Consider the following 13,206-nt stretch of genomic DNA (forward strand, 5'->3'; position numbering starts at 1 on the left):
ACGCGCCCTCTGCTGGCAAGAATAGATATCAGCTCCATTTCCAATCCCAAGATTAAGAAAACATATGTAAGAGTTGGATACGACTGAGCCACAAACACGTATTGGACTTCCCTGGCTCAGCCGGTAAACAATCTGCTTGCAATGCAGGAGACCCAGGTTTGATTCCTGGGTTGGGCAGATTCACTGGAGAAGGGAATGGCTACCCACTCCAGTATTCTTGCCTGGAGAATTCCATGGACAGAGGAACCTGGTGGGCCACAGTCCACGGGGGATCGCAGAGTTGGACAGCACTGAATGACTAACACTTTCACTTTCACATTGCTGTTATTATTAGTGAAACACAACCAGTGCTTAATAAATTCGTGACCCATCCTCTCTCACCCCCGTGCAGCATGGAGGCTGGCACTAGTGGGGATGTATCTATAGATATAAGTTGAATGAATGGTGGAACAGTCTCCCCTTCTGTAAATCTGTCGTTCTTTCATTGCATAAACTGATGCTTATTGAGTATGTACTATGTGCTATGTCCTGTTCTAAGCCCTTGGAGCAAGGCAATAATCAAGATAGACTAAACAGAGAATCCCCTGGTTGTCCAGTGGTTAGGACTCTGCCCAGGTTGGAGTCCTGGTTGGGGAACTAGGATCCCGCAAACTGTGAGGCGCGGCCAAAAAAAAGACAAAACACTACATAAGGCACGGTGTAAAAATCTATATACTTAGATCTTGTCATTCAGCATTCAAGACATCCTTATGTTTAGGTAATAAATTCGTGCCATTTGATGGCGGATACAATCAGACCTTAGAGAGGCTCTGACTGCGAGGAAGTGGCAGGAATGGGCCTCCAAACCAAGAAAATTTTAACACTTTTGTTCGCTGCCTGTGGGAACAAACTGGGTATCCAGCGGAGAGGAGTGGGACGGCGTCCGTTTCCATGGCTCATTTGACGCTGTCCCCAAGCTTCCGCCCTCATCGCGCGCCACGTGACCTCAGCCAACATGGCGCCGCCCAGGATGTTCCACAGCTCACGTGGTTAATGCAGGCAAGATGGCGGCAGCCGCTAGCCAGACTTCGCTGGAGTCGGCCCCGCGGATCATGCGATTGGTGGCCGAGTGTAGCCGCTCCAGGGCCCGAGCCGGGGAGCTGCGGTTGCCACACGGGCCGGTGGCTACTCCAGTGTTCATGCCAGTGGGCACGCAGGCCACTATGAAGGGCGTCACGGCAGAGCAACTGGACGCGCTGGGCTGCCGCATCTGCCTGGGCAACACCTACCATCTGGGTCTGAGGCCGGTGGGTGGGCTGCGCCCCAGCGGGGCGGCGGCGGCAGAGCGTGGAGGAGCCCAGGAGATTCCCTAGACCTGAGCACGCCTCCCAAAGTCTATCGACAAACGCGTATCGAGGGTCCCGGGTGGCCCAGGCCTTGTGCTGGGCGTGAGGGACCAGCGAGGATGGAAGCTGGCCAACCCTGTCGCCCCCAACATTTGAACCCAGGGTTGTACTCACCCCTAACCTGACCCTTTCTTCCGCCAAACCAGGGCCCAGAGCTGATCCAGAAGGCCCAAGGTCTCCACGGCTTTATGAATTGGCCCCACAATCTGCTGACGGTAAGGGGGGATCGAGGCCGGGGTTCGAGGGCATTCCTTGGGGGTAGATATTCCCCATCCAGTACCTGACAGCCCTGCGGTGGGATCTCCCTCAGGACAGCGGCGGCTTCCAGATGGTGTCCCTGGTGTCCCTGTCTGAAGTGACGGAGGAGGGCGTCCGCTTCCGCTCCCCTTATGACGGTGATGAGACCCTTCTGAGCCCAGAGAGGTCCGTGGAGATCCAGAACGCGCTAGGTGAGCGGATCCTGGGGAGTCGCTCCTTCCCCTGGTGGAGGTGAAATGGGCCTGCTCCTTTGGTAATGCTTGGCTCTGGGCGAGTCCCTTACCCTCAGTTTAATCATCCTAAATGGGGATAGTTTACAAAGATAATGATGTAATTTCGGTAAACCTCTTATCACAGTGCCTGACTTTTAGTAGCATTTAGTGTTATCTTTATTGCGGTTGTTTCTCTTTGTTATCGTTGTTCACTTGCTCAGTCCTTTCCAACTCTGCGACCTCATGGACTGCAACACGCCAGGCTTCCCTCTCCTTCACTATCTCCCAGAGTTTGCTAAAAGTCAAGTCCATTGAGTTGATGCCATCCAACAATCTCATCCTCTGTCACCCCTTCTCCTCCTGCCCTCAATCTTTCTCAGCATAAGGGTTTTTTTCCAGTGAGTCAGCTCTTCCCATCAGGTGGCCAAAGTATTGGAGCTTCAGCTTCAGCATTGGTCCTTCCAGTGAATAATATTCAGGGTTGATTTCCTTTAGGATTGACTGGTTTGATTTCCTTGCAGTCTGAGGGACTCTCAAGAGTCTTCTCCAGCACCACAGTTTGAAGTCATCAATTCTTTGGCGCTCAGCCTTCTTTTTGATCCGACTCTCACATCCATACATGACTACTGGAAAAACCATAGCTTTGACTATGCAGACCTTTGTCGGTTGTTTCTCTCAGATAGTAAATTAGCTGGGCAAAGATATGTTGAAATAATGGGGGTGACAAGGAGGCTTTAGACCCCTTCCATCTCCATCAATAACGTACATTTTTTGATGTAGACAATTAGCATTTCTCAATCTAAAGTGCTATGAAAACAGGTTCCAAACATTCCATCTTCCAAGCAGATTGATGCTTTTAGATCCCTCTGTCCAGATATTCTGTGGTTTCTGCTTATAGCTATGGGCCTGGGCTCTGGTACCATACCACCTATGGAGCTTACAGTCCAAAGAGGAGACAAGGAATGATGAAAAGGTCTTAATTAGAAAGATGAGGGCCTTTCCATCTTTGTTTGGGCATATGAGATCTTTTTTTTTGTTTTTTCAGTTGTGACATCTGTACTATTTAATTATGGCGGGTGAACTCTTAGTTGCAGCATGTGGGGTCTAGTTCCCTGATCAGGGGTGGAACTCTGGCCCCCTGTATTAGGAGCATGGTGTCTTAGCCACTGGGCCACCAAGGGAAGTCCCCCTTTCTTCATTTATTAGCCAGATTACTTCCGTAAAGAGAAAAGTTTCTCACCTACTCCTGGGAGACCAAGTATGAATAATTTCGGTCATGTAGGAAGAGTAGGATTCATTCTTTCCCTCTTACTAGTTTTCATGGGTTGATTACTTAGCACCCTCTATTGATGACAAACTAATGTTTAGTTTTTAAGGATTGCCCTGAACTCATGGGTTTACATGTATTTGATACATCTCACTGCATTGCAGTTAAAACCCTTGTTGCTTCTCTCATCACCCCATCTTTGGCTAGCATGGTACGCTGTGCTTTTTTCCTATAATGACACATTGTGGCAATATTTCGTTGAGCTTTTCTGATCTATAGGTCCACAGTCTCTAATCTGAAATTCTTGGGGCCGGATAGGTATCAGAATGCCCTCATTTTAGAAAGATAATAGAGGGTACATACCATTCATTACACAGTACCTCAGTGAGGCCTGGGGCAGTACCCTGTGGTATTACACTTCATTTTTTTTTCTAATTAAAAAATTGTAATAAAATGCACATAACATAAATTTATCATCTTAATCCTTAAGTGTCCAGTTCATTGGTGTTAAGTACATTCACCTTGTTGTATAACCATCCCCACCATCCATCTTCAGAACTTTTCATCTTCCCACAGTGAAACTCTTGTCCCCATGGAATACTCACTTCCCATTCTCCTTCCTCCAGCCCCTGGTACCTACCATTCCACTCTATGAATTTGACTCCTCTAGGAACCTCGTATAAGTGGAAATATACAGTACGTGTCTTTCTGTGATTGGCTTATTTCACTTGGCATGATGTCCTCAAGGTTCACCCATGTTACATCGTGTGGCAGAATTTCCTTTTTAGGGCTCCATAATATTCCATGGGGTATCTCTATCCCATTTTGTTCATCTATTCAGCTGTTGATGCTATCCCATTTTGTTCATCTATTCAGCTGTTGATGGAACTTGCGTTGCTTTCAGCTTTTAACTCTGGTGAATATTGGTATTGTGAACCTGGCTGTGCAAATATTTCTGAGACCCTGCTTTTTGTCCTTTTGGGTATATATCCAGGAGTGGAATTGCTGGATCATATGGTATATACGCTTTACATTTATTGCATTAACACTTACGAATCTTCTTGGTAAATTGGGTTGTTTAAAAGATGACAACTGTGTCAAGTTTTGCTACCACATGAGTATCCCATTAGCAGAAGAAAAGTCCTTTGATTTTTGAGAAGTTTCTGGATTTTGGAATTGTGGGAAAGAACCTTAACTCGATCCCTATTGAAGGATGCTTAGACTCCCGACACACCACGAGGAATCACTTGGTACACACATCGTTTTATTCTTTTTTTTAAATAATTTTGTTTATTTATTTTATTTTTGGCTGTATTGGGTCTTCATTGCTGTGAAGCCTTTTCTCTAGTTATTGGGAGCTGCTGCTGCTGCTAAGTCGCTTCAGTCGTGTCCAACTCTGTGTGACCCCATAGACGGCAGCCCACCAGGCTCCCACATCCCTGGGATTCTCCAGGCAAGAACTCTGGAGTGGGTTGCCATTTCCTTCTCCGATGCATGAAAGTGAAAAGTGAAAGTGAAGTCGCTCAGTCCTGTCCAACTCTGAGCGACCCTATGGACTGCAGCCTACCGGGCTCCTCCGTCCATGGGATTTTCCAGGCAAGAGTACTGGGGTGGGGTGCCATTGCCTTCTCCATTGGGAGCAGAGGGCACTATCTAATTGCAGTTCACTAGCTTCTCATTTCTGGAGAAGGCGATGGCACCCCACCCCAGTACTCTTGCCTGGAAAATCCCATGGACGGAGGAGCCCGGTAGGCTGCAGTCCATAGGGTCGCTCAGAGTTGGACAGGACTGAGCGACTTCACTTTCACTTTTCACTTTCATGCATCGGAGAAGGAAATGGCAACCCACTCCAGAGTTCTTGCCTGGAGAATCCCAGGGACGGGGGAGCCTGGTGGGCTGCCGTCTATGGGGTCGCAAAGAGTCGGACTCGACTGAAGCGACTTAGCAGCAGCAGCAGCAGCAGCTTCTCATTTCAGTGGCTTCTTTTGTTGTGGACAATGGCCTCCAGAGTGCAGGCTTCAGTAGTTGCGGCACATAGGCTCAGTAGTTGCGGCTTTCTAGCTCTGAAAGCCAGAAACAGAGGCTCAGTAGTTGTGGTGCATGGGCTTAGATGCTCTCCAGCATGTAGAGTCTTCCTGGACCAGGGATCGAACTTGTTTCTCCTGCATTGGCAGGCGGATTCTTTACCACTGAGCCACCCTGGCAGTTTCTTGTTTTGTTCTTAAAGGATAAATTTGCAGAGGTGGGAATGTTTTTTTTTTCCGCCACACTGTGGGGCTTGTGAGATCTAAATTCCCCGACCAGGAATCAAACCTGGGGCCGCGGCAGTGACAGCACTGAGTTCTAACCCCTGGACCACCAGGGAATTCCCCAGGTGGGATTTTATTCTATATGCAGGGCAGGGTTTTAGCTGGAAGGTGGCAAAATCAGATATGGATTTTGTTTTTAAAATTTTATTTATTTGGCTGCATCGAGTCTTAGTTTTAGCAGGCACAATCTTTGTTGCATCACGTGGGACCTTTCATTGAGGTTCACTACGTCTCTAGTTGTGGAACACGGGCTTAGTTGCCCCCAGGCATGTGGGATCTTAGTTCCCTGACCAGGGATCAAACCCTCATTCCCTGCTTTGCAAGGCCGATTCTTAACCACTGGACCACCAGGGAAGTTCCCAGGTGTGCGTTTGTTTTTTTAACATTTTTATTTATTTTATTTTTGGCAGCACTGGGTCTTCATCACTGTGCAGGTTTTTCATTGCTGAGCAGGCTTTTCACTGTGATGGCCTCTCTTGTTGTGGAGCCCGGGCTCTAGGGTTCTTAGGCTCCAGGGCAAGGGCTCAGTAGTTGTGACGCACGGGCTTAGTTGCTCCATAGCATGTGTGGTCTTCCTGGACCAGGGATTGAACTAATGTCTCCTGCATTGGCTTGACAGGCGGATTCTTCACCACTGAGCCATCAGGGAAGCACCCCCCTACCCACCCCCCACCCAGGATGTGCATTTTGAAATGCTTCCTTTGGTTGCTGTATAAGCAGATTGGGGTGGTTACGTGGGAATCAGCAAGACCTAGAGAGGGACTTGTGGGGTCCCGCTCATCCTCAGCAGGGGGGCTTTCCCAGTAACTGTGGTCCTGTCTCTCCAGGCTCTGACATCATTATGCAGCTGGATGATGTGGTCAGCAGTACTGTGACGGGGCCCCGTGTAGAAGAGGCCATGTACAGGTGTGTGTGTGTGTGTGGAGGGGGAGGGCCTCCTGGTCCTGCAGCCTAGTCTCCCTGCCCCTCACCAGGTCCCTAGGGCTCATGACCAGGGTCCTCTTGCAGATCAATCCGCTGGTTGGATCGGTGCATAGCAGCCCATCGACGGCCGGACAAGCAGAACCTCTTTGCCATCATCCAGGGGGGGCTGGACGCGGATCTCCGAGCCACTTGCCTTGAAGGTAAAGCCGTGTGCCAACAGGACCAGGGCTTTTGTATCACAGAGAACCCCACATGGGCCTGGCATGCTTAGAGAGTGTTGTTTTTATTTTTGTTTTAATTTTGATCGCACCCCAGGGCTTGTGGGATCTTAGTTCCCTGACCAGGTATTGAACCCTGGCCCTTGGCAGTGAGATCTCGGAGTCCTAACCACTGGACTGCCAGGGAATTCGCGAGAGTGGTTGTTACTAGGCGAAAGAGCATTCTAGGTGGAAGGAATGGCTGAAGCAAAGGCCCTGAGCATCATGGAATAGAGAGCATTAGGAGAATAATAATAGCTCTCAATCTCCCAGGTGGTGCTAGTGGTAAAGAACTCGCCTGCCAATGCAGGAGACATAAGTGACAGATTCAATCCCTGGGTTGGGAGGATCCCCTGGAGGAGTCCATGGCAACCCACTCCAGTATTTTTTCCTGGAGAATTCCATGGACAGAGAAGCCTGGTGGGCTACAGTCCATATGATCGCACAGATTCAGACACGACTGAAGCGACTTAGCACACAGAACACATCAGTTTCCAGGTGTTCACCAGGCGTTCTGCCAAATGCCCTTCATGGATTGTCTGATGGAGTTTTCATAAAGATCCTGTAATGTGGGAACTTGCAGATTCCCAAGATTACAGAAGGGGAAACTGAGGCACAGAGCTGTTAAGTTCCCGTACTCTCAGTCACACAGTTTGGACGTTTCAGAGCTGGGGTTTGTACCCAGACTTGGGACTCTGCAACCTACAGCATTAACTCCTACATTGTGCTGCTCTATCCCTGGGGAGTAGGTCAGGAGCAAAGGGTTGGGCCTGAGGCATTGTACTGACAGTGGAGGGCCTGGGACACCACACTGAGGTGTTGGGGAGCCATGGAGGGCTGTCGAGTGGGAGAAAAACCCCAGTGGGATGGGAAGGATAAGGTCCAGAGAGGAAGCTGGAGTAGTTGCCAGCGGGGCGGGGTGGGTAACAGAGGGCCTGAACCTCGGCTGTGGCCATGGAGACAAGGGGGCACAGAGATGGGGGCTCAAAGGCAGTGAGGTGTCATAGGCAGGACCCTGCATTCTGGAGTCCACGGCACTGGCTCCAACCCCTTGATCTGTTGCCTCATGGCTGTGCACCCTTGGGCTAGTGGCTTGACCTCTCTGAGCCTCACTTTCTTCCTCTATACAAATGGAAACCCATTCCCAATGGCAACGGGTCAAAGTGAGGAATAAAGGGGAAAATTTGTTCAAGGTGCCTGCCTGCACCTGGCATCACTATGTACTCTTGTGAAGATTGTGTGTGTGTGTGTGTTTTAATTTTTTGGCCGCGCCATGTGGTGTGTGGGATCTTAGTTCCGCAACCAGGGATCAAACCTGTGCTCCCTGCATAGGAAGCACAGAGCCTTAACCACTGGACCTCCAGGGAAGTCCCAGTTTGCCCACCTCTCATATCCAAAACCTGCAGGGATTTGCAGTTCATTTGGCGGCAAGACCAGACCTCTTGACCCCAGTTGTTAGGAGTCTGTACACATTTTGCTGTCAAAACGTTATAGCATTCGATGATAGGCAGTTACTCCTCACGTAGGATGTGCACGGTTGTAAAATCTGGAAAATTCTGAAACATCTGGCTTCATCTTGGGTTTTGGCTGAGGCAGCGTGGGCCCTGGGCCTCTCCTGAGGACTGAAGGAGAGGTGTCGCAGGCATTCTATAAACAGTAGCTGACATCACCAGCAGCCCCAGGGCACACAGACACACACACACCCACTCTCTCCTGGGGGTGAAGAGGAGGAGGCTGAGGCCTATTTCTTTCTGCCTGATCACCCCTGCCCTTGCCCCTCCACGCCCAGAGATGACCAAGCGTGATGTGCCAGGCTTTGCCATCGGGGGCCTGAGCGGGGGCGAGAGCAAGGGCGAGTTCTGGAGGATGGTGGCACTGAGCACGTCGCGGCTGCCTAAGGACAAGCCCCGCTACCTGATGGGGGTTGGGTATGTGGAGGAGAGGGGAGATGCCGCCCACCCCCACCCCTGCCTTTGGGGAGTGGATTCCTGGGAACCCCTGCCCCCAGGTGTCGGGACTAGGGAAAGACACAGCCCTGCCTGGGAGGGGACTGAGCCCTCTGCTGGGGGTGAGGGTGCCCATGTTGGGAGGAGGGGGGCCCTGGGCATGTGATCAGGGCTTGAGGTTCTCTGCTACCCCCCCCCACCATGTGTGTCCCCCCCCGCCCCCCCAGCTATGCCACCGATCTGGTGGTCTGCGTGGCTCTCGGATGCGATATGTTTGACTGTGTCTTCCCTACACGGACAGCGGTGAGCTGGGGCAGAGGAGGAACTGGGGAGGGATTCGGGGGCGGGGCTGAGGTAGAGGGGAGGCTAGGCAGGGGAAAACCTGATTGATGCCCCCTTCCTCTCTCGCTCCCCCCCCACCCCCAGCGCTTCGGCTCTGCTCTAGTGCCCACGGGGAACCTGCAACTGAAGAAGAAGCAGTATGAGAAGGACTTCCGCCCCATAGACCCAGAATGTGACTGTCCCACCTGCCAGAAGTAGGAGGGGATGGAGCCTGGGGGCAGGGCGGGGCTGTGTAGGACCTGGCCTCACCAGCGCCCCTGCCCCCCCGCCTCCTGTCCCCAGGCACAGCCGGGCCTTCCTGCACACCCTGCTCCATAGTGACAACACCGCGGCCCTGCACCACCTCACCATTCACAACATCGCCTATCAGGTGGGCCTGCAGCTGGGAGGAGCAAGGCCAGGGGGGTGGGGGCATCGCCTGCTCGCTGCTGGCTGCTGGCTGACCTGCCTCCCGCCTTGCTCCCACCCTGCAGCTGCGGCTGATGAGCGCCGTGCGAGCCAGCATTGTGGAGAAACGCTTTCCTGCCTTCGTGAGGGACTTCATGAGCACCATGTATGGGGACCCCACCCTCTGTCCCACCTGGGCCACTGAAGCCCTGGCCTCTGTGGGGATCACGCTGGGTTGACCCTGCTTGGTGGGAGGGAGGGAAAAAGGGGGTGGAATATATTGAAGGACTTTTTTTTTTTAAATTATAACAGTGTGTGTCTGTGTCTTCTTGGGGAAGTGGCCTATCTAGGTCCCCTTTCTGGTCTGAGTGTCACTGGGGCCCGTCAACTAAAAAAAAGATGCACAAGGTGAGAGTTGCGAGTTAACCTTTCTTTGGGTTGAAATGAGGACTGCAGCCCACGAGACAGCCTCAGATAGCGCTGAGAGACTGCTCCGAAGAGGCAGTGTAGGGGCAGGTCAGTATATATGATTTTGGTGAAGAAGGAGTTCAAGGCATTCAGGCACTGATTTTATGAAAAGTTTTCTGCAAGCAATGAGGAGCTGATGTCACCTTGAAGGGATTTAGTGCTTTTCCAGATCTGAAGAGATGCAAGGATTGGGATCATGAAATCCGTTCTTGAAAATATTTGACTAGCCAAAGACCTGTTCCATGTTTCCCTGGAGCACAGAGTGCCTCGCCTCATTCTCCGCCCTGAACTCCCTTCAGGGCAGGTCAAAGGTCAGCAGCCACACCAGCGCAGGATCCAGTCTCCACAGAGGCAGATGGCAAATGTCCTTGGCAAGCGACAGTTACAGCGCCCCATCATGGTAACAGATTCAACCAGACTTGGGGAGGCATTTCATGACCGTTTTGTCCCATGCTACTAGGAATGCTCTCTGGAGAAGATTTTATTAATAAGCCATTCAGCATGCTATTACTGGACTAGGTCCTAAGAGTCAAAGATCTCTGTACACCTGTCTTCTGGTTATGGTCCAGGAAAATATTCCTTCTTATTGCATCTTCCCATAACTAGAGTTACACTATTCTAATAGTTGAAGGTATACAGAACTGTGTGTTTCATCAATTGCTGCAAGTCATCTAGTCATTATTTTTACTGGAGGCTCAGTTACATATTTGATAATTGTAAGAAGAAACAATTTTGTAAAACTAGCAGATACAAATAACAGAGCAAGCAGCATTGGGCTTCCCTGGCGGCTCAATCAGTAAAGAATCTGCCTGCAACGTGGGAGATCTGGGTTTGATCCCTGGGTTGGGAAGATCCTCTTCTGGAGGGCATGGGAACCCATTCCAGTATTCTTGCCTGGAGAATTCCATGGACAGAGGAGCCTGGCAGGCTACAGTCCATGAGGTTGCAAAGAGTCACAACTGAGCTACTAAGCACAACTAGCAGTATTATCAAAGTCATAAAAGAATTAAGGGCCTGAATCCTGCACACCCTGAACTTCCGTTACATGCAATCCAGTATATTCTTGGGCTTTCCCAGTGGCTCAGCGGGTAAAGAATACACCTGCAGTGCAAGAGACAGAGGAGACCCAGGTTCGATCCTTGGGTCGGGAAGATCCCCTGGAGAAGGAAATGGCAAGCCACTCCAGTATTTTTGCCTGAAAAATCCCACGGACAGAAGAGCCTGGTGGTTTATAGTCCATGGGGTTGCAGAGTCAGACACAACTTAGGACCTAAGCACACAGTATATTCTTAGGTCATTTTACTTAGTCTGTTCTGTACCCATCTTTATTATTTCTAGGTAAATGACATATTTGCACCATCCTTAAGATTCTCAGCCCAATTTCCTAGTGTTGCTAGGCTGATTAGCCTAAATTTAAGGATATAATTTAATTGTTCCTAAGATAAAGGGGGGCCTTAATACTTAAATGACCCCAGCCTGCTGTTACTGATACAGATCCATCCCATTATGGGAGTTTTCCTGTGATAGATGAGGTGTTACAGGTTTTAATTGAGACTCAGGTTTTCATTCTGATACGGTTTGAGTGTGCCTAAAAGAAAATTTAAATCTATGGCTGGGGTCAGAGCTAGTATCATTAATTGGTCAGGTGAGAGGATCCCATCTAGTAGTAATATCATGAATAGAAAGAACAGGACTGAACTCTCCTAAAATAAATTTCCTAAGGTCTATCTACTCAGAGGCTTGGAGGGGAGAAATCCACCAAGGTAATCCAGAAATACTAGACACAGGTAATTGGCCACAAACCCAACAATTCGATTGATTTTTAAAACTAGCACAGGATCCTGTCCACGAGAGAAAACATTTGATTTATATGCAAAAGTCCAAGAAGTCAAGAAAACACTACAAATGATACAAATCAGGTCTAGCATCTTGGGCAAGCTGTCTGCTTCTGATGTTGTCTTCTCATCCTGGTGGAGTGGACCAAAGGACCTTTTTATCCTCTGATAAAAGATCCTTCCACCCAGGTTGGAGACAGTCTCTTAAATGATGTCTTTTTCCAGTCTTGGTTGCAGGTCATGAGGCATCTGATCTTCTTCAGAAACAAACTTAAAGTGTCCTTTAGTAATTCAGTTATTTCACATTAATATAGCATAAGAGCAAAGAACTATCCAGGGATGAGTCTTAGTAGATACAGACCTCCAGTAACAAAACTAGGATTTAACATTCATTGAACCATCTTTTTCTCCCTAAAAATACCCTCATTTTTACCAAATATAACCAAATTAAGACTAGTTTGTGAAACAAGTCTGATTTCAATAAACTTTGCCTGATGATTTATATAAACATAATTAATGATAGACTTTTTTGTTTTTTCCTTGCTGAAACTTACCAAATGAGTCTTGGACTGAACTTTAAAAAAAACCTCTCAGGGCTAGGAAAGTCATGCCAAAGGCTTATCACAGATTTCACCTAACAGGTTTAAGTGATTTCCTCCCTTCTCAAAGTCTCCAAAATTCCTTGAGATTCCTATACCTGTTAGTGATGTAGCCATTCTAACTTACCTGATAAAGCTAACTGGAAACCTAAGAGTTTCCAATCTCTGGAGGGGTCAGATAGAAGGTAAATGTTTCAATTTTGCTTACAAAAGTATAATTTTACCAAGTTACTATAAGTCATAATTAGTTTGAGGAGGAGATTTTCCTTACACCTGGAAAACAGATTCAAACCAGTAATTTTTCAGATAGAAACCATAAAAGTTACAAGCATATTCATGAGTTTATTTAGTCCTTTTGTTAATCTTTGTGAAGCCATCAGGTTTCCCATTCGGTTCAGTTCAGTCGCTCAGTCGTGTCCAACTCTTTGCAACCCCATGAATTGCAGCACGCCAGGCTTCCCTGTCCATCACCAACTCCCGGAGTTCACTCAGACTCATGTCCATCGAGTCGGTGATGCTATCCAGCCATTAGAATCCTTTAATTTCTTACCCAGTTCAGCATTATGGTTTGAAAGTCAGAAACTTGTATTTATCCAAAAGTCCTTTCTGTAAATCTTAAAAGAGGATGCATTTTTGCAAAAAAAGTCAGAATAAAACCGTAACTGTTTATAATGGTGAAAGACTTAATCAGGCATGCTTAAAATCTAATTACAATGCAGTTTACAAAGAAACTTGGTTATGGCTGTGACAACACTGCAAGATAGTAACTAGAATTATGACTGATAACATTTTACCAGGACATATCAGAATTTTACACACTCCATATAATTTGTAGGTTATCTTAATATAGATAATGTAGCATTTACCATACTATATAACCTGAGGCGATTGATTACTCAATTGATTACTTCCCATGCACTTCAACATACCAAATGAGCCTAATTAGTTTAATATCTCCCTTTGGAATGTTTCAGGGGGCCCTCTGAAACATGCCAAAGTTTGCTAGAAATCAAAATA

At 48.4% G+C, this 13,206-nt stretch overlaps 1 protein-coding gene across 2 annotated transcripts; it reads left to right on the plus strand.

Annotated features, from left to right (window-relative positions):
• The first annotated feature begins 744 nt into the window (after positions 1-744).
• On the plus strand, positions 745-10,270 carry QTRT1 (queuine tRNA-ribosyltransferase catalytic subunit 1). 2 transcript variants are annotated; one of them, XM_061422157.1, is made up of 10 exons: positions 745-1,038; positions 1,532-1,600; positions 1,696-1,834; positions 6,259-6,337; positions 6,440-6,555; positions 8,402-8,540; positions 8,786-8,861; positions 8,985-9,094; positions 9,183-9,270; positions 9,374-10,270. In XM_061422157.1, exons 1-10 carry the CDS (start codon positions 931-933, stop codon positions 9,524-9,526), a joined length of 1,077 nt encoding a protein of 358 aa, XP_061278141.1. In that variant the 5' UTR covers positions 745-930; the 3' UTR covers positions 9,527-10,270. The 2 variants fall into 2 exon arrangements, with proteins under 2 accessions (XP_061278141.1, XP_061278140.1); XM_061422156.1 differs by having other exon boundaries at positions 971-1,286.
• Positions 10,271-13,206: the final 2,936 nt, after the last annotated feature.

The sequence above is a fragment of the Bos javanicus genome, chromosome 7 (genome assembly GCF_032452875.1).
Source record: "Bos javanicus breed banteng chromosome 7, ARS-OSU_banteng_1.0, whole genome shotgun sequence".
Lineage (NCBI taxonomy): Eukaryota > Metazoa > Chordata > Mammalia > Artiodactyla > Bovidae > Bos > Bos javanicus.

What these genes read in the sequence shown, in the direction of transcription:
- QTRT1 (XM_061422156.1), top strand. Translation starts at nt 1,044, where the DNA reads ATGGCGGCAGCCGCTAGCCAGACTTCGCTGGAGTCGGCCCCGCGGATC. An exon ending in ACCATCTGGGTCTGAGGCCG is followed by an intron (nt 1,287 to 1,531) that starts GTGGGTGGGCTG and finishes CCGCCAAACCAG; the next exon opens with GGCCCAGAGCTGATCCAGAA. An exon ending in TTCACAACATCGCCTATCAG is followed by an intron (nt 9,271 to 9,373) that starts GTGGGCCTGCAG and finishes CCCACCCTGCAG; the next exon opens with CTGCGGCTGATGAGCGCCGT.